Source organism: Squalius cephalus (genome assembly GCF_949319135.1).
Source record: "Squalius cephalus genome assembly, chromosome: 1".
Lineage (NCBI taxonomy): Eukaryota > Metazoa > Chordata > Actinopteri > Cypriniformes > Leuciscidae > Squalius > Squalius cephalus.
This window is the reverse complement of record NC_137122.1, coordinates 57377554-57398221: the sequence shown is the minus strand read 5'-3', so window position 1 is coordinate 57398221 and position 20668 is coordinate 57377554. Positions and strand designations below refer to the sequence as shown.

The 20668-nt window shown below is 34.6% G+C and overlaps 2 protein-coding genes across 2 annotated transcripts in view; one reads left to right on the top strand and one right to left on the bottom strand.

Moving 5' to 3' along the window:
• The window catches only part of LOC307171758 (5-hydroxytryptamine receptor 3A-like), a gene marked incomplete at its 3' end in the record, with an annotated part of 430256 nt that overhangs the window by 148246 nt on the left and 261342 nt on the right, over positions 1-20668 (top strand). The gene's annotated exons all lie outside the window — the stretch shown is intronic.
• Positions 11462-20668, bottom strand: part of LOC307160361 (5-hydroxytryptamine receptor 3A-like) — a 106207-nt gene continuing 97000 nt past the window's right edge. Inside the window, exons 8-9 of the mRNA XM_079874425.1 lie at positions 17993-18124; positions 11462-12034 (exon numbers count right to left, since the gene is read on the bottom strand). Coding sequence (XP_079730551.1) covers positions 11805-12034; positions 17993-18124 — 362 coding nt within the window. The 3' untranslated portion in view covers positions 11462-11804. The remainder of the gene's footprint in view (positions 12035-17992; positions 18125-20668) is intronic.

Below are 20668 nucleotides of genomic sequence, written 5' to 3'. Positions count from 1 at the left end.
CATCGTCCAGACTGCACTCTGGGGTACTTGGTTTATTATGATACAGCCCTTTGACTGGATTATTTCTTAAATAATTATAGAAATGTATTATTTGACCTACACCTTTAGTTACGTTTGCATATAGTTATGTTTGAAAGTGTATATTCACTTATTTATCCGATTTAAAGAACTTTAAAAAATTATTTTATGTCATTTTACATGGACAATATAAATGGTTACTAATGTAACGAGCAGACATTCTGCACCAGGAACGATATACACACTGTATGCCTAGACGCATGCCTCATGCAACAAATAAAAAGGAAAAGTTGGCTATACACTGCCCACCTGTAGGCCTGTCTCCTCTGTCTGTGCAGACTCTTCTGTAGGCCTTTCTGTAGATGTGGAATCCTGCAATTTATATTGCAGCCATAAAGCATACAAGTATAAATTTATGAATTATTACAATGAATTATTTATGCACTTGCAGGTTCCTCCATATGACAGTTATCTGAGAGGGTTTATTCACTGTCCAGTGCAATGGAATCAAATGGACATTACAAAGTCTTATACTTTTTTCCTTTGGAAAGTTAGAAAATGTCCACTTACTGCACATTTTTCAGCCACCACTTTCTTGGGAACAGATACAAGTGTTGGTGTATTATGTAAAAGTGCACAAAAGAGGAAAACATAATGTCATTAAAATGAACTACACTCGGTAAAAATGTGATCAATAACTCACAGCAAAATATTTTTACATTAACTAAGTTTATCAGTTTTCACTTTCACAAGTCAAAGCAATTCATCATTACTCAAGATTTAACAGTTGAAATGACTATACGGCCTTAATTTAATTCAGCAAAAGTTATTTTACAGTGTAGGCTACTACACAGTAAATTCCCCAGTGTTAAATTAACACTGCTCAGAGCACATATGGTCCCACTCTACATGGTGTTAAAGTAACACTGAAGCAGTGTTAAAGTTAATGAGATAATTAAGTGATTAATTTAGTGATGATTGATCATTATTGAAGACACCTGATGTTAACAAGCAGAATCACTGAAGGAGAAAATCTCAAATTGTAAGCCACCGTTATGATGATCAGTGTTTGCTTTAGTTGGGCTCTTGACCCTTAAATGATTAACTTTAATTTTTGTTTGGCTGCTGTATTTGACTTACAACTGCCAGATGAACAAAGAAAAAAAGTGATCTGATGGTGTTGGTTATGTTATGACAATCATCATTTGAACTTTATGTTTTTGATTTATGTTGTTGATTACAGCATAACTGTGATTCTGCATAAATATCCAGAATTTTAGATATAATATAAAGGATTTCTTAAAAGTGTTTTTTTTTTTTTTTTTTTTTTTTTTTTTAACTTTCTATTAGGTACACACAGGCATAAAGATTCAGTCTATGCATCTCAACAATGGTGACAATTAGGAAAAGTAAATTACATAGACAATTCAGATCATAATTTATTCATACCGCAATTCATGATGGGAGCCATTAATGAGTTGTGATTGGTGGCAGCCACTGCAACATGCTTTATTATTGTCACCATTGTTGAGATTCACAGGCTGATTATTGATGCCTGTGTTTCTAAATAAATTCATTTGAAAGTGTTTTGATCAGAACAATGTTTATTAAATATATTGGATTATAAGAAAAATGCTGATAATCATATACTGTAGAATCACTAAACTGCTGCTAACAAGTTACACCAAACGATCTCAAGAAGTTTCATTTTTCAGATCACAGCATGATTATGTCAAAACATAACCAACACTATCAGATCACACTTTTTCTTTGTTAATTTGACTGTTATAAATCAATAACAGCAGACAAACAAAGTCTAAAGTTAATAATATACACTAAGGGTCAAGAGCCCAACTAAAGCAAACACTGATCACCATAACGCTGGCTTACAATTTGAGATTTTCTCCTTCAGTGATTCTGCTTGTTAACATCAGGTGTCTTCAATAATGATCAATCATCACTCAATTAATCACTTAATTATCTCATTAACTTCAACAATCTTGAGTGTAGTTCTACAGTTTCTCTTTCCTTCAGTGATTCTGCTTGTTAACAACAACAGGTGTTCATCACTAATGCTCAATCATCACTCAATTGATCACTTAATTGTCTCATTAACTTTAACACTGCTTCAGTGTTACTTTAACACCATGTAGAGTGTGACCATATGTGCTCTGAGCAGTGTTAATTTAACACTGGGGAATTTACTGTGTAAGATCTTTATTTTTCTTTTTTTTCTCAGCCTTTTTCTTGGTTGCTTTTATAAACAGACAACCAATTATTTAACAGTGCCTTTTATAAAAGAGACTATAATATAACTACCCAGCTAGAAATGTTTTGTTCTAAAAACGTTCTGAGAACATTACCATGAAGTTCTAATAATGTTTTCAGCGGGTAGTTTTATTTTGGTTCCCAGAATGTTCTCCTAAAACGTACACAGCAAAAACTCCAGTGATAAAAAGTTAATGAGATAATTAAGTGATTAATTGAGCGATGAGTGACCATTATTTAAGACACCTGATGTTAACAAGCAGCAGGGGCGTCGGACTGGGGGGATAAAGGGTACCGAGTTCCCAGGGCCCGAGGCAGGGGGGGGCCCTTAGAAGTCAGTTTTCTATACATATATATACAAGCACTAACATTTGCATAGCATTTATGTACAAATAAAAAAGTTCCTGTGCAAAACTAAACTTGTAGTTAGGCACTGGTTTGGTATAAAAAAAGGTCATTTTCATTTCCTTGCAGGGCCCCACCACCCCTCTCGAATCAATGTAAATGGTACGACCCGCAGGTCAGGTGCTTCTGCTACGGACCCGCGGTTAATCAGTTGATGAGACAGGAGCTGGAGTGAGCCGTGATAGGAACTAGGAAGACAGGGGAAGAGTCATGTCTTTCCTTAAGAAAGGAAATTAAGGGGCTCAAAAACGAAAAGAAAAAAAGATTAAAGAGAGAAAGGCAAATGAGGGCAAGAAGTTGCTCACTCAGTTTTTTTAAAAGAAAGGTGAGCTCCAAATGTATCATCGAGCATTGACATTGTTTTAACATAAATATCTACTCCAGGATGAATAGCATACATTTATGTTCGTACTCTGTTTGAATAATATACCAATACTTTATAGTATCACACCCTACATACAGGGATGCAAACAGCGCGCTTTTCGGCGCCTCGCGTTTTTTCACGTCAGTTTGGGTGACAAAGTCATCTGAAGCCATTCCATAGCTTAATGTGAGGGACATAAGTCTATTTACATCATTAAAGTTTACAGAAACTCGTTTTCCCTCCTCTGCGGCTGTCAATCATTCTCCATTCAGTAGCAGCTAACGTTATTCAAACAGCGCGCGCGCCTCTGCCGGTTACAGCAGGATGCACGGTAAAACTCTCTCCAATATAACATTATAATGCTTGATCTGTAGAGAAAAGGCTGTGGATTTGCATAAAATGACTTTATTTTGTTGGAGTTTGTTGCTGTTTTTAAACGACTCGCTACCCGTGTGCCTGTTAGATCACAAACAGCACAAGGACTATGAATCGGCATCAAACGCACAATAACTGGAATTTAAAACTGTGAAGAAACAAATGATCAATAAACTGTTGGACAGATATACACTAGGATTTGTGCGCTCGACATGTCTTCGCTTTGTGCCGTGAACTTTTAAATGCACACTTGCTGTGACTCCATGTCGCTTTGAGCACATCATTCTGCGCCCGCGATGCGCATACGCTCTGTTTTGAAGCGTTTCATATTATGATGGTTTTGCGCACTGAAAGATTATTAAAAGCCTATATTTTTTATACCTAGCCTGCTCAATACATTTAAAATAAGCATAATTTAATTGTGTATTATTTCTGTTTAGTGTAGCGTAGGCTATATAAATACACTTCTAAATTCTTGACATTAATATATAAATATAAAATTGAGAAATGTATGATTGCCTGATTGAATTTTACTAATAGCAATTTGTTTTTATTAACATGTAGATTTAATAAAATTACTGTGCAGATTTTTTCAATAATTACTTTTTGCTGCTGATTTATACAGTCAATAAGTTTAATAAAAATACATTATAATACATTTATGTAATATTTAAAGGTGTTAACCGTAATCTTACACTGCAAAAATCAGAAGTTTACATAAAAACACTGTATACCCGCAAAAACACAGATCGTTAGCGCCTATTTTTACAGCATTGCTATGCAAATTAGCTCGCGCACGCTCTTACATTAAGTACAGGATTGTTCACAGTTTAATGCACATCTTAATGATTGAAAATGACTTATTTTAAAAACGTAATTCAAAGACTGAATGTCTAGTTTGGCGGTTAGTGTACCCTGTGATTCTATAGTCTGCATTTATTTTAAACAGACAAATAAGCATCAATTAACTTGTACTATTGACAATAAAACAAAAATATATTAATCAGAGTGTGGCTTATTTTGTTTACATTTTAAGTGTTTTTATTATAAAAATGCAATACCCCACCCATTGGTATCATTATGGTATTTGGTACGGGGGCCCAGCAAGATGGTTTGTACCCAGGGCCCAAAATTTGGTGCTACGCCCCTGGTGTGTGTGTGTTTGTGTGTGTGGGTGTGTGTGTGTGTGGGGGGGGGTGTCTTATTTGCACTCTTGATGTTCTAGAGTGTCACCCCTTCATTGCTGTACACTTTTTTTCAGCACAGTGGCTGATCTGTAGCTTGTACCACCAAAAGTTTCTCTGAGTTTTCCTATTTTTTCGTATTTCCCATTCATTTCCTATGTCGCCCGTTTTCGGGGGCGGGAGGAAGCTAAGTGTGACTTTTTTTTTACGACCCTTTAACATATCAGAATCATCTCCTTGATTTTTTTGTGTGTTCATATAGGTAATAAAACAAAAGTCACCAAGTTTCACCCCCATCCGATGAAGCAAACAAATTAAACAATTCGAAATGTTCAAGTTTTCGCCCGTTTTCGGGCGAAGAAGCCCAGAGGGTTAAAAAAAAAAAAAACCCCGTCCCACCCACTTTTTAAAACAAAGTTACGCCACTGATTAATTGTGTGATGATTGGCCATATTGAAGACACCTGGTGTTAACAAGCAGAATCACCAAAGGAGAAAATCTAATTTTAAGTTGCCATTATGGTGATCGGTGTTTGCTTTAGTTGGGCTCTTGACCCTTAAACTATTAACTTTAGATTTTGTCTGGCTGTTGTAACTAAGTTATAACTTTCAGCTGAACAAAGATAAAAGGTGATCAGGTGGTGTTGATTATGTTTTGACGAAATCATCGTTTGACCTGAAACACTAAACTCATTTACACATAGCCATTTAGCAGATGCTTTTATCGAAAGCAACTTACAAAAGAGGGCTAAAGTTTAGAGAGTATTGATTGCAGCAGCCTGGTTGTTTTATACGATATGTAGCATTTTCCATAGAATCCTAAATATATCTTTAAAGTTCTGTTCAAAATATATTATTTAGACACACAGACATCAAGATTCAGCCTGTGAATCTCAACAGTGGTGACAATAATAAAGCATGTTGCAGTGCATTCTGGGTGCCACCAATCAAAAGTCATTCATGGCTCCCATCATGCATTGCGTTATGAATAAATTATGATCTGAATTGTCTTAGTAATTTCCTTTTCCTAACTAAATATTTCGTTTGTCACCATTGATGAGATTCATACACTCATTCTTGATGTCTGTTTGTGCCTAAACATTTTTTTTTTTTTTTTTTTTAAACAACTTTCAAGAAATCTGTTGAAATATATAACATTCTGGATCTTATGTTGTAGATTCACTGTGATGATGTAATCAACAATATAAATTTGAGATTAAGCTCTAAATGAGTTCTGTGATTCAGGTCAAATGATGATTATATCAAAACATAATCAACAACGTCTGGTCATTTTTTCTCTTTGTTCATATGGGAGTTATAACTTAGTTACATCAGCCAAACAAAATTTAAATAAAAATGTAAGGGTCAAGAGCCCAGCTAAAACAAACACTCATCACCATAATGGTACCTTAAAATAGTGATTTTCTCCTTCAGTGATTCTGCTTGTCAGGGGCGTAGCACCAAATTTTGGGCCCTGGGTACAAACCATCTTGCTGGGCCCCCGTACCAAATACCATAATGATACCAATGGGTGGGGTATTGCATTTTTATAATAAAAACACTTAAAATGTAAACAAAATAAGCCACACTCTGATTAATATATTTTTGTTTTATTGTCAATAGTACAAGTTAATTGATGCTTATTTGTCTGTTTAAAATAAATGCAGACTATAGAATCACAGGGTACACTAACCGCCAAACTAGACATTCAGTCTTTGAATTACGTTTTTAAAATAAGTCATTTTCAATCATTAAGATGTGCATTAAACTGTGAACAATCCTGTACTTAATGTAAGAGCGTGCGCGAGCTAATTTGCATAGCAATGCTGTAAAAATAGGCGCTAACGATCTGTGTTTTTGCGGGTATACAGTGTTTTTATGTAAACTTCTGATTTTTGCAGTGTAAGATTACGGTTAACACCTTTAAATATTACATAAATGTATTATAATGTATTTTTATTAAACTTATTGACTGTATAAATCAGCAGCAAAAAGTAATTATTGAAAAAATCTGCACAGTAATTTTATTAAATCTACACGTTAATAAAAACAAATTGCTATTAGTAAAATTCAATCAGGCAATCATACATTTCTCAATTTTATATTTATATATTAATGTCAAGAATTTAGAAGTGTATTTATATAGCCTACGCTACACTAAACAGAAATAATACACAATTAAATTATGCTTATTTTAAATGTATTGAGCAGGCTAGGTATAAAAAATATAGGCTTTTAATAATCTTTCAGTGCGCAAAACCATCATAATATGAAACGCTTCAAAACAGAGCGTATGCGCATCGCGGGCGCAGAATGATGTGCTCAAAGCGACATGGAGTCACAGCAAGTGTGCATTTAAAAGTTCACGGCACAAAGCGAAGACATGTCGAGCGCACAAATCCTAGTGTATATCTGTCCAACAGTTTATTGATCATTTGTTTCTTCACAGTTTTAAATTCCAGTTATTGTGCGTTTGATGCCGATTCATAGTCCTTGTGCTGTTTGTGATCTAACAGGCACACGGGTAGCGAGTCGTTTAAAAACAGCAACAAACTCCAACAAAATAAAGTCATTTTATGCAAATCCACAGCCTTTTCTCTACAGATCAAGCATTATAATGTTATATTGGAGAGAGTTTTACCGTGCATCCTGCTGTAACCGGCAGAGGCGCGCGCGCTGTTTGAATAACGTTAGCTGCTACTGAATGGAGAATGATTGACAGCCGCAGAGGAGGGAAAACGAGTTTCTGTAAACTTTAATGATGTAAATAGACTTATGTCCCTCACATTAAGCTATGGAATGGCTTCAGATGACTTTGTCACCCAAACTGACGTGAAAAAACGCGAGGCGCCGAAAAGCGCGCTGTTTGCATCCCTGTATGTAGGGTGTGATACTATAAAGTATTGGTATATTATTCAAACAGAGTACGAACATAAATGTATGCTATTCATCCTGGAGTAGATATTTATGTTAAAACAATGTCAATGCTCGATGATACATTTGGAGCTCACCTTTCTTTTAAAAAAACTGAGTGAGCAACTTCTTGCCCTCATTTGCCTTTCTCTCTTTAATCTTTTTTTCTTTTCGTTTTTGAGCCCCTTAATTTCCTTTCTTAAGGAAAGACATGACTCTTCCCCTGTCTTCCTAGTTCCTATCACGGCTCACTCCAGCTCCTGTCTCATCAACTGATTAACCGCGGGTCCGTAGCAGAAGCACCTGACCTGCGGGTCGTACCATTTACATTGATTCGAGAGGGGTGGTGGGGCCCTGCAAGGAAATGAAAATGACCTTTTTTTATACCAAACCAGTGCCTAACTACAAGTTTAGTTTTGCACAGGAACTTTTTTATTTGTACATAAATGCTATGCAAATGTTAGTGCTTGTATATATATGTATAGAAAACTGACTTCTAAGGGCCCCCCCCTGCCTCGGGCCCTGGGAACTCGGTACCCTTTATCCCCCCAGTCCGACGCCCCTGACACACACACACACACACACACACACACACACACACACACACACACACACACACACACACACAGAGAGAAATGAACTGGTAAGACTGAAACAGCCAATTTTGCCCCAAACTATATAAAAATTATATAATCATAATAACTCCAAAACTATAGCAAGGAGAGTCAAAAGGTAGGTATCGTTTGAAAGAACTCTTTTTAAATTTTTTGAAAATATAAATTGCATTACATTTGGACATTGTCCTGCCAAGAAACAGCGGATAAAAGACAATATATATATATATAATTTTTATTATGATTTTGCATATCTTTCTTATTTGTCATGGAATAACTCAGGAAGGAAATAAGGTAGGAGGAAAATTCTTTTTTAGTGAAGTCCCCCTACATGTTAGCTGCATCTGGATAAAAAATTATAATTTTTGGATAAAGGAATCAAAAGTTACAGCATTTGGAAAAGAGATAGCCTTTTTGTACAGTCTTTGACACCCCCTCATGGGCAATATTTTCTCCATGAAGAATATCTTGTCATAAAAGCAATAGATTATGTTAATTTTGGGCTCATTTTAATTGTAATAATATGCTGTAAAAAATGAAGTGCCATTTTCAATTATCTGAGAATGTTTCATGAGCTGTATGATGTTTTTGACACATTGCAGTACATTATTTTATAGATTATGAAAAAAAGGAAATTCTATTTATCAGCAAATAACTCAGCAATACTTAAGAGTTTTTCAAAGTGGATACATTCACTGTAAAGTTCAGACTCTAAGCTTTCAAATGACATCAACTTTGTGTTAATCAAGGCAAGATTTTTTAAAAATATGGTAAAGAATATTTCCGCAGCTAGGTGGCGCCTGCTGGCGGTACACTTGGTTTTAGAGGGATTACTCAGCACTCGTTAGGAGATAAATGTAATAAATGTAATTATATGCATTAAAAAGCTGAGATCCTAAGCTTTAAAATGATATATAATTTGTGTTGTTCCATTCAGTGGTTGCTTAGTAATAAAAAACATTCTTTTCGAATGGGAATAAATAAAATAAATAAATAAAAAAGCTATAGGCCGCCTATAGGCGGTTATAGGACATGACACAAATTAATACATTTTGAAGCCACTAGATGGCGCTCTTCTCAGTTGAAAAATTTTTTTTTTTAGGCCTGCACTCTATTTTGATGTGAAATGTTGCATTTATTGAAAAATAAAATAAAATAAATAAAATAAAATATATATTAATTCTAATGGAAAAATAGCTCATAAAAATTATATAATTAATGCAAAGTATCATAAAAAATTCTAAAAATTCTAAATAATAATCAGAAAACATTATAGAACAAAAATATATTTGATTGGTTATCCTGGTAAAAAGTAAAGTAAAGTTTTAAGGCTGTTTTCGGGCAGGAGGAAGCTAAGTGTGACTATTATACGAAGAAGCCCAGAGGGTTAAACGGGGGGGGGGGGGGGGGGGGTATGAATGCTAAATCATAAATCGATGTATGTACAACAACATTACGATGTCCAGCAATCGATTGAAATAGTGCATGGGTTTAATTTGTCGTTTAATGAGGTTTGATATATGTTGGTGTGGGTAAATCCATTATAAATGCGTGTATTGAAATGGTTCAGTGGTAGAACCTTTGCCAAGCGTGTCAGAGGTTGTGGGTTCTAATCCACATTCGTATAGGTTTTTTTTTTTTCTTTTTTTCTCATTAAAACCGATTATGTTTATCAGTGGTTGTATATCAGGCAAGCATACGTTTGTATGCATTTTGTTTTGTAATTTCACCGGAACGAATAGAGAGTCTCCACAACGGATTGAAGCGCGCATCCGAGTGAAGACTGTGCGCGAGCCACAAGAGAACACAGTATCCGCGCCACTGATCGCAGCGGCAACGAGCACTTTGATCACTTGATTTCAAAAACAACACATTTCAGCGCTAGATCGCCTCTTACAAACGAACTAAATGAATGCTCTGCTAGTTAACTGGAGATGTTTTATTTATTTGTATTGGTACATTCGTGCCGTGAGATGTTTCAAAAGTGGTGGGGACAATATCGACCTTAGCAAAAAGTGGTGGGGACATGTCCCACCCGTCCCACCCGCAAATTATGCCTATGCAATTAATCACTTAATTATCTCATTCATTTAAACACTCTTCAGTGTTCATTTAACACTCATATTTTAACACTTTAACCCTTTGAGTGTGGAGTCAAATAAACTCCCAGGAGAGTTAATTTAACACTGGAGTTTTTGCTGTGTAGGAAAACATTCTTAAAAAACATCCTCAAAATGTTACAGTTAAAACGTTATATCTTAGTTTACATTTAAACTTATAGAAACATTATTTGGAATGAGTAAACATCCTCAAAACATTCTTTGAACATTACATTCAAATGTTTTCTTTAAAACATTAACCAAACTTGTAGGGAATGTTAGCCAACGTTCTGAGAACGTTCCCTGCTGGGTAAAAATTACCATTATGTAGAATATTTTTGTACTTCACTTTTATTTGTTCCCATGTTCTAGTGTAGTGACTCTGACATTACAATGAACAAAGTAATTATGCAATTATTAAAATACAAAAATATAGGCTAATAAGTGATAAAAAACATCTAACATGGCCACTTCTAACGGATTTAAATTTTGCAGACTTTGAGGTGTTCCCTGTCGCTTTGATTAAACATTAAAATTCCGAATAAACTTCGACTATTAGTTCTTGTTCTGCTGAGGAGAAAAACTGAGCGCGCTCTTTGGCCACGCTGAGCAGCCAATAGCAGCGTTGCTGATCAATGTTTCTACTATCGATACATATCCCCTTTTAAACTTAGCATGAACGCGCAATTATCTCAGATAACTCAATCCAGCAATACTAATCATATCCGGCAAGTGTGTTCGAAGAACCGAGTTAGCCGGATCATGATTAGCACGATGATATCATCTTGGATGTCTCATTTGATCTCGGATGTTTTAAGCAACGTACGAAGAACGAGCCCTAGATCTCAAAATTTACTTCAATTAGGTGTAATCAATTAGGTGTAATAATTTTTTTTTTTTTTTTTTTTTTAAAGTAGTGATGGCAGTTTGACACTGAAGCTTTGATACGTGCTTCAAACCATTAACTACAATTTCATTTGAACTATATTAGCACTAGATTTATTTCAGCCTCCTGTCCACTATCTAGCCCGGATAATTTAGATGCAGCCTTGGCACTTCACCAGGCGAGGGCGCTGTTACTGACGCTTCGAGTAATGAACCCATTTTCAAAACAATTCTTCTTAGTGGTTCAGTGCTTCACCAACGCTTCTTTTGCCCATCACTAGTTTGAAGACGATTTCTTTTTAATGGAGAATGTAAAAATAACAAGAACTCTTTTTTTCATATTCATGTATATTTAGTCAGCATGGATCACATACATATGTACTTGTTCTCAAACCAAGCTCATGCTCCACTCTTCACCAATGGCAACATAACAAATTCCAACATAACAGAAATTATAGTACATTAGCAAAACATTAAAAACATTATATAACACTTATAGCACATTATATAATCCCAGCACATTTTTAATTGCATTTAAGTTTTTCTGAATTAAATGAAACAATTCAGATTACTTAATGTGAGTTCTGTGAACTCAAATGAAAAATAAAGTTCTAAATACTCATAAAAGTTCATTTGATTTAGCTCATTTATTTAACTTAAGTTTACCTCAGACAAATTAATTATTTTAAGTATTTTGATTGACGCAAAAGCACCCAAAGCACAGACATAAACACAATAATAGTGATCATATAAAGAACCAAGAAGGTCACATCTATGATTCTTGCCACTCTGGTCCAGTACAGAGGTGTCTTCTGACGGCACTCAGTGAAGATCTTGTTGGGAGTACAAGACTGCTCTTCATTCTGATCTCTAACTGAGTCTGGAGGATTCTGCTGGTCTATTACACAATCTGTGAGAAGAAAAAAACATAGCTCTGTATAAATGTTTTGTCTGCATAATCTCACATACGATTTTTTGATGGGGAATCTTTTCTGATACACTATTATAGAAAAACAAATGAATTTCACATGTGGTTTTGGGGTGGCTTGTTCAAATATGTGATAAAGCATATTTTTTTTACATTTGGTTTTACATTTGCTAAGTGCAGACTTCAAATGGTCAAGGTCAAGGTCACTTTTATTTATATAGCACCTTAAAACAGCATTTCTGCTGACCAAGGTGCTTCACAGAAACATAATAAAAACACAAAAAACACACACACACACACAAAAAAAAAGTCGCACAAATTACATAGTAAAAACTTTAACTTTTACATATCCACGATTATGAATAGGCCTGAGAGAAAAGATGCGTTTTCAGTTCTGACTTGAATACATATAAAGAGGAAGATAACCTGACAGATTGAGGTAACGAATTCCACAGTCTAGGACCAAGAACGGAGAACGCTCTGTCACCTTTAGATTTCAGGCGAGAGTGCGGGATAGTTAATAATCTCTCAATGCTAATAATGCTATTTTCCATGAATGAGTCCATCCATTCATTCATTCATCCATCTAAACCGGTTGTCCAATTTTAGGTTGTCCAATTTTAGAGGCACAATTATTGAGGCACAGCATGCTTGTGCCTCAATTTTAGAGGCACAAGCATGCTGGAACATGTATATATTTTCTCTTTTTTTCCACTGAGTCTAATTTACTCAAAGATTCATTTTATTAGGTTTTCTTTTTATATGTACCAAAGCTATAAAGCAAACAAACCTTAAATGGAATTTCACTAACACTGTAAAACCTAACAGTAATATGTACTAAATACAATTGAGTTCACAGCACTCAAATATTACTGAAACTTGAATGACTGAAACAGAACTCAAACTGAATGAGTTATAGAACATTTCTAGATCCCAGAATGATAATTTTATAATTAAGTGATTAATTAATTGATGATTGAGCATTAGTGATGAGCACCTGCTTTTAACAAGCAGAATCACTAAAGGAAAGAGAAACACAAGAACTACAACTGACTTCCAGCTAGGGCTGGGCGATATATATCGTGAGATTGTTATGCGCATCTCGTCAGTAAAGCCGGTTCCTTGATTAGTAGTAAATCACCATCACCTGCTTTCAGATGAAGCGGCATTTAGGGCTGAGGAGATAATTAAGTGATTAATTTAGTGATGATTGAGCATTATTGAAGACACCTGATGTTAACAAGCAGAATCACTGAAGGAGAAAATCACAAATTGTAAGTTACCATTAAGGTGATGGGTGTTTGCTTTAGTTGGGCTTTATCTAGACCATTACATGTTTACTTTAATATTTTCTGTTGTTTGTCTGCTGTTATTGATTTATAACAGTTAAATGAACAAAGTAAAATGTTGTTTTATAGTGTTGGTTATGTTTTGACATAATCATGCTGTGATCTGAAAAAGGAAACTTATTGAGATAGTTTGGTTTAACTTGTTAGCAGCAGTTTAATGATTCTTCAGCGTATTATTATCAGTACTTTACTTATAATTCTAAATATTTAATAAACATTGTTCTGATCAAAGCACATTCAGATAAATTCATTTAAAACACAGACATCAATAATCAGCCTGTGAATCTCAACAATGGTGACAATAATAAAGCATGTTGCAGTGGCTGCCACCAATCACAACTCATTAATGGCTCCCATCATGCATTGCGGTATGAATAAATTATGATCTGAATTGTCTATGTAATTTACTTTTCCTAATTGAATATTCTGCTCTTCACCATTGTTGAGATGCATAGACTGAATCTTGACATCTGTGTGTGCCTAAAATATTTATTTATTTATTTTTTTACACAACTTTTAAGAAATCCTTTATATTATATCAAAAATTCTGGGCATTTATGCAGATTCAATAACCAACAATATAAATTGAAGTCAGAAAGAAGGATTTTAATGAGTTCAGTGATCAAGTTCAAATGATGTTTGTCATAACATAACCAACACCATCAGATCACTTTTTATTCTTTGTTCAACTGGTGATTATAATTCAGAAACAACAGACAAACAAAATCTAAAGTTAATAATATATGGGTCAAGAGTCCAACTAAAGCAACCATTGATCGTCATAACGGTAACTTACAATTTGTGATTTTCTCCTTCAGTGATTCTGCTTGTTAACATCAGGTGTCTTCAATAATAGTCAATCATCACTAAATTAATCACTTAATTATCTCATTAACTTCAACACTCTTGAGTGTGGACTCATACACTCCCAGGAGTGTTCATTTAACACTGGAGTTTTTGCTGTGTACAAAGAGCTGTAGTTAACTGACAAGCTGAGCCATATCGCATTAATTATCGCTGGCGATACGTCCGTGATATTAATGCGATATGGCTCAGCTTGTCAGTTAACTACGGCTCTTTGTAGTAAATGCCGCTTCATCTGAAAGCAGGTGATGGTGATTTACTACTAATCAAGGAACCGGCTTTGCTGACGAGATGCGCATAACAATATCGCGATATATATCGCCCAGCCCTACTTCCAGCCACAGCACAATCAACTGGAGATAAAAGAAGACATTAAATATCTCAAGATCTCAGCAGAGGAAGATTAAACAACTCCACGAACAGCATTACAAGCTTCACTTATTATTAACCACTTTGACTTTATTACTGCCATTCGTCTACAGAAGTTCATATTAGAATTAACAAAGGTTTAGAAGTTGATGATTTGAGTTTCATTTAAGGTCACCATGATGGAGATCAGCGTTTGCTTTAGTTGGGCTCTTGACCCTTGACTTTTGCACTTAAGATTTTCTTTGGCTTTTATAATTGAGTGTTTATAAAACATATTTGTTATGGCACAAAAGGCAAAGAAAAGTCTGATCGGGTGACTTGATTCACTGATTTCATTCAGAGTCTGATCTCTGATTAAAAGGGCAACATATTAGTTTTACTCAACAATGTGATTCTACAGCATAAGAGCTAGCCATTTTGCGATCATCAGATATGAAGAGTTTTACAAATAGTTGTGCACAAAAAGTTTCACAGAAAAAGTTTTGCATTATTAAGACTCACACAGACATCAAGAATCAGCATATGAATCTCAGCAATGGTGACCATTAAAAAATGATGCATGCTAGGTACTAGCATAATACAAAACTTATCCATGGCTCCCAGCATGCATTGCGGCATAAATCATTTTTTTAATGGTCACCATTGTTGAGATTCATATGCTGATTCTTGATTACTGTGTAAGTCAGCATGATACCATAGAGGTTTTTAAAATCTGATCATCACAGCAATGGGCCTTACTGCAGAATCAGTTATAACGAATAATACAAGTAATACATCACCTGTCTAATCAGAGATTAGGCTCTGGAAAAGATCAGAGAAACTAGTCACTAAATAAGGATTTTTATCATCTAAACATAACCACATGCTCATATTTTCTTTTGGCATATGTGCCATAACAAATGTGTTTTATAAACACTCAGTTACAGCAGCCAGAGGAAAAACTGGTGTTATAAAGTCAAGGGTCAAGAGCCCAACTAAAGCAAACATGGATCACTATCATGGTGTCTTTAAATTAAACTCAGTAAATCATTATCATCTAACCCTCTGTTCATTCTCAATAACAACTTCTGTAGACGCATGACAAAAGTCAGTCTGGTTAGTAATAAGTGAAGCTGGTAATGCTGTTTGTGTAGTGGTTTAATCCTCCTCTGCTGAGATCTTTAGAGATTTAAACGTCTTTTATCTTGAGTTGATTTCATCTAAGGCTGTGGTTGGAAGTCAGTTGTAGTTCTTGTGTTTCTCTTTCCTTCATTGATTCTGCTCGTTAACAGCAGGTGTTAATCACTAATGCTCAATAATCACTTAATCACTTAATTTCTTGACTGCAATGTATATCTACTTTTAGTAAACTCAACTGAAATAAGTTCAGAGTACTCATAACTATTGTTTTTAAAAACTTAATTGAATTGAGGCAATCGGTTTCCTCAAATGAAATGAGTTAGCTTAACTTGCTGGGTTTTACAATGAATTAAGGCAATCGGTGTCCTCAAATGTAATAAGTTAGCTTAACTTACTGAATTTGACTTTGTGTGTGACATTGTGCGCTAACAGTAACTGCAAATGCTCTGAGTTCATTTAAAGTTTGTCATTTCACTGTTTTTACTCAAAGTGAAGTTTCAGCTATATAAAGTATTTAAATGCAGTGTAAACTTTAATTGTGTATTAAGAAATAATAGTGTTTTACTGAACTCGATTAAAATAAGTTCAGAGTACTCAAAACTGTTGTTTTTATAAACTTAATTGAATTGAGGCAATCGGTTTCCTCAAATGAAATGAGTTAGCTTAACTTGTTGGGTTTTAAAGTGTAATAATAGTATAAAATAGGGCTGGGCGATATATATCGTGAGATTGTTATGCGCATCTCGTCAGTAAAGCCGGTTCCTTGATTAGTAGTAAATCGCCTTCACCTAATTTCAGATGAAGCGGCATTTAGGGCTGAGGAGATAATTAAGTGATTAATTTAGTGATGATTGAGCATTATTGAAGACACCTGATGTTAACAAGCACAATCACTGAAGAAGAAAATCACAAATTGTAAGTTACCATTAAGGTGATGGGTGTTTGCTTTAGTTGGGCTCTATCTAGACCATTACATGTTTACTTTAATATTTACTGTTGTTTGTCTGCTGTTATTGATTTATAACAGTTAAATGAACAAAGTAAAATGTTATTTTATAGTGTTGGTTATGTTTTGACATAATCATGCTGTGATCTGAAAAAGGAAACTTATTGAGCTAGTCTGGTTTAACTTGTTAGCAGCAGTTTAGTGATTCTTCAGCCTATGATTATCAGTACTTTACTTCTAATTCAAAATATTTAATAAACATTGTTCTGATCAAAACACATTCAGATAAATTCATTTAGAAACACAGACATCAATAATCAGCCTGTGAATCTCAACAATGGTGACAATAATAAAGCATGTTGCAGTGGCTGCCACCAATCACAACTCATTAATGGCTCCCATCATGCATTGCGGTATGAATAAATTATGATCTGAATTGTCTATTTAATTTACTTTTCCTAATTGAATATTCTGCTCGTCACCATTGTTGAGATGCATAGACTGAATCTTGACATCTGTGTGTGCCTAAAAGAATGACTTTTTTTTTTTTTTTTTTTACAACTTTTAAGAAATCCTTTATATTATTAAAAAATTCTGGGCATTTATGCAGATTCACTAACCAACAATATAAATTGAAGTCAGAAAGAAGGATTTTAATGAGTTCAGTGATCAAGTTCAAATGATGTTTGTCATAACATAACCAACACCATCAGATCACTTTTTTCTTTGTTCAACTGGTGATTATAATTCAGAAACAACAGACAAACAAAATCTAAAGTTAATAATATATGGGTCAAGGGTCCAACTAAAGCAACCATTGATCGTCATAACGGTAACTTACAATTTGTGATTTTCTCCTTCAGTGATTCTGCTTGTTAACATCAGGTGTCTTCAATAATAGTCAATCATCACTAAATGAATCACTTAATTATCTCATTAACTTAAACACTCTTGAGTGTGGACTCATACACTCCCAGGAGTGTTAATTGAACACTGGAGTTTTTGCTGTGTACAAAGAGCCGTAGTTAACTGACAAGCTGAGCCATATCGCATTAATTATCGCTGGCGATACGTCCGCGATATTAATGCGATATGGCTCAGCTTGTCAGTTAACTACGGCTCTTTGTAGTAAATGCTGCTCCATCTGAAAGCAGGTGATGGTGATTTACTACTAATCAAGGAACCGGCTTTACTGACGAGATGTGCATAACAATATCGCGATATATATCGCCCAGCCCTAGTATAAAATACATGAAAAAGTTCCTCATAATCTGATGTTGTGTCGACTCTTACAATCTTGTCCAGTAACAGCAGCTGTAGTTTCCACTGATCTCTTCTTAGCTCCTTTAATCTTCAGATAATTCACAAAGATGGTCTCCAAAATGCTGATGCCAATTAGACAGAAGGTCGCACCGCAGAAAACCCCTGTGAAAAAAACAGAGTTTTGTTACAAGAACGTACTCCAAATATTCAATGTTGGTTCAGAGAAAGCAAAACATCTGCAGATTTCTTGACGTTACACTGTTAGACTATACCAGGCTTTTTTTTTTTTTACAGTAAATTCCTGTAAAAAAAACCCCCACTGTTGCCAGTAATTTACTGTTAATTGTAGTGATGGCCATTTCAAAACACTTCTTCATGAAGCACTGAAACATTTACAAATCTTTTGTTCCGAATAAATGGTTCGGAGTGTGCATCAAACTGACTCATGTGATTTCAGTAAACAAGGCTTCATTACGTCATAACTGTTTCAAAACACTTCGAAATTTCAATGGTTCACCGCTGGGGGTGATAATCTCTGTTAAGTGTCTGTGGGTTTTATCTGATCTCTGATCAGTTTTATGCATTTATGGACATTTTAATTAGACATTAGTTTAATTAAAATGAATAATGGTACACAGCAAAATCCCCAGTGTTAAATTAACACTCCTCAGTGTTTATATGTGTCCACACTACAGGGTGTTAAAAATTAACACTGAACAGTGTTGAAGTTAATGAGATAATTAAGTTAACACTGAAGCAGTGTTGAAGTTAATGAGATAATTAAGTGATTAATTAAGTGATGATTGGCCATTAGTGGTGACACCTGATGTTAATTAGCAGAATCATTGAAGGAAACAATAACAGAAAAAAGAGAAACACAAGAACTACTGACTTCGAGTCATTACACATTGTTGCACTTATTATTACCAGTTTGACTTTATTTCTGTCATACATCGACAAAAGTTCTTGAGATCCAACAGAAGTTTAGACGGTAATATTTTATGGAATTTTTCTTTTCAAGGTACCATTTTGGTGGTCAGTGTTTGCTTTAGTTGGGCTCTTGACTCTTTTCATTTTTTAATATTAGTTTTTCTCTGATTGTTACAACTCTGTGTTTATAAAGCACATTTGTTACTGCAAGAGAAAACATGACCTGCTCACAATATGTTTTGATGATAAAAACATTATCATGTAGTGTCCTGATTCACTGATGTCATTCAGAGTCTAAATCTTTGACTATATGCTTGATGTCTTGTTTTAGTATTGGTGATTGTAGCTCTGAGATTCTACAGTTTGAGATCCAACAGCAATATCAAAAATTTTGAAAATACTTTGAGCAAAGAAGTTATTGTGTTTAAACGCACAGACATCAATAATCAGCATATGAATCTCAACAATGGTGACAAAAAACAAACTAGTGACAAACAGATCAACTCTGAACATCACAAAACAAGCTACTAAAGTCAGAACAAAACAATAGCAAAATAAAAGCCAACAGAAAAAACAATGAAAATTACAGGACAATTCAGCTGCATAATTTATTCATGCTGCAATGCATGATGTCAGCCATTGATGCGTTCTGATTGGTGGCTCCCATCATGCATTGCAACATTAAGCATTTGCTTGATTGTCACCATTGTTGAGATTCATATGTAGATTATTGATGTCTGTGTGTGATCTTTAAAACATTGCTGGAAGTAACTACTGTAGTGAAAAATTAATAAAACAATTAGATAATCAGTTTATAATGCTGGGGGACATTATTGAATCAGGCCACTAGTAATTTCATTATTGAAACATAACCAGGGCTGAATTTCCAAAAGCATCTTAAACTTAACTTGATTGCAGACCAACTGCAACAAATGGTCTATACGATCAAATTAGGCTTGTGATGTTGTCAGGTAACACAGCCAAAGTCATAGTTTCTCTTGCCACATCACAAATGCTCTATAAGCACAGAGTTGAAGCAGCCAGAGAAATACTAATGTTAAAAAGTAAAGGGTCAAGAGCCCAACTAAAGCAACCACTGGTCACCATAATGGTGACATGAAACGAAACATTCCATAAAACATTACCATCTAAACTTCTGTTAAATCTAAATAAGACCGTGTGTAGATGTATGACAGAAATAAAGTCAAACTGGTAAAATAATAAGTGCAATAATGGCTCGAAGTCAGTAGTTCTTGTGTTTCTCTTTTCTGTTCTTGTTTCTCTTTCCTTCTGTGAGTCTGCTTGTTATCATCAGGTGTCACCACTAATGGCCAATCATCACTTAATTAATCACTTAATTATCGCATTAAATTCAACACTGCTTCAGTGTTAACTTAATTATCTCATTAACTTCACCACTGCTTCAGTGTTAACTTAATTATCTCATTAACTTCAACACTGCTTCAGTGTTAACTTAATTAACTCATTAACTTCAACACTGCTTCAGTGTTAATTTTTAACACCCTGTAGTGTGGACACATATAAACACTGAGGAGTGTTAATTTAACACTGGGGATTTTGCTGTGTAGTTAATAGTCTCTTATTTGGCCTGTTTAGAGCCATTCATAGAACAAACCCTGACAATTAATAAAGAACATATAGACACTTGATAGTGTGTTACTGTTTAAAATACGCTTTACTCTGTTTTTTTATTTTTTATTTTTTATTTGAAAATTTAACCCTTTTAATTCCACTGCAAAATTGTCAGTTTGAAAT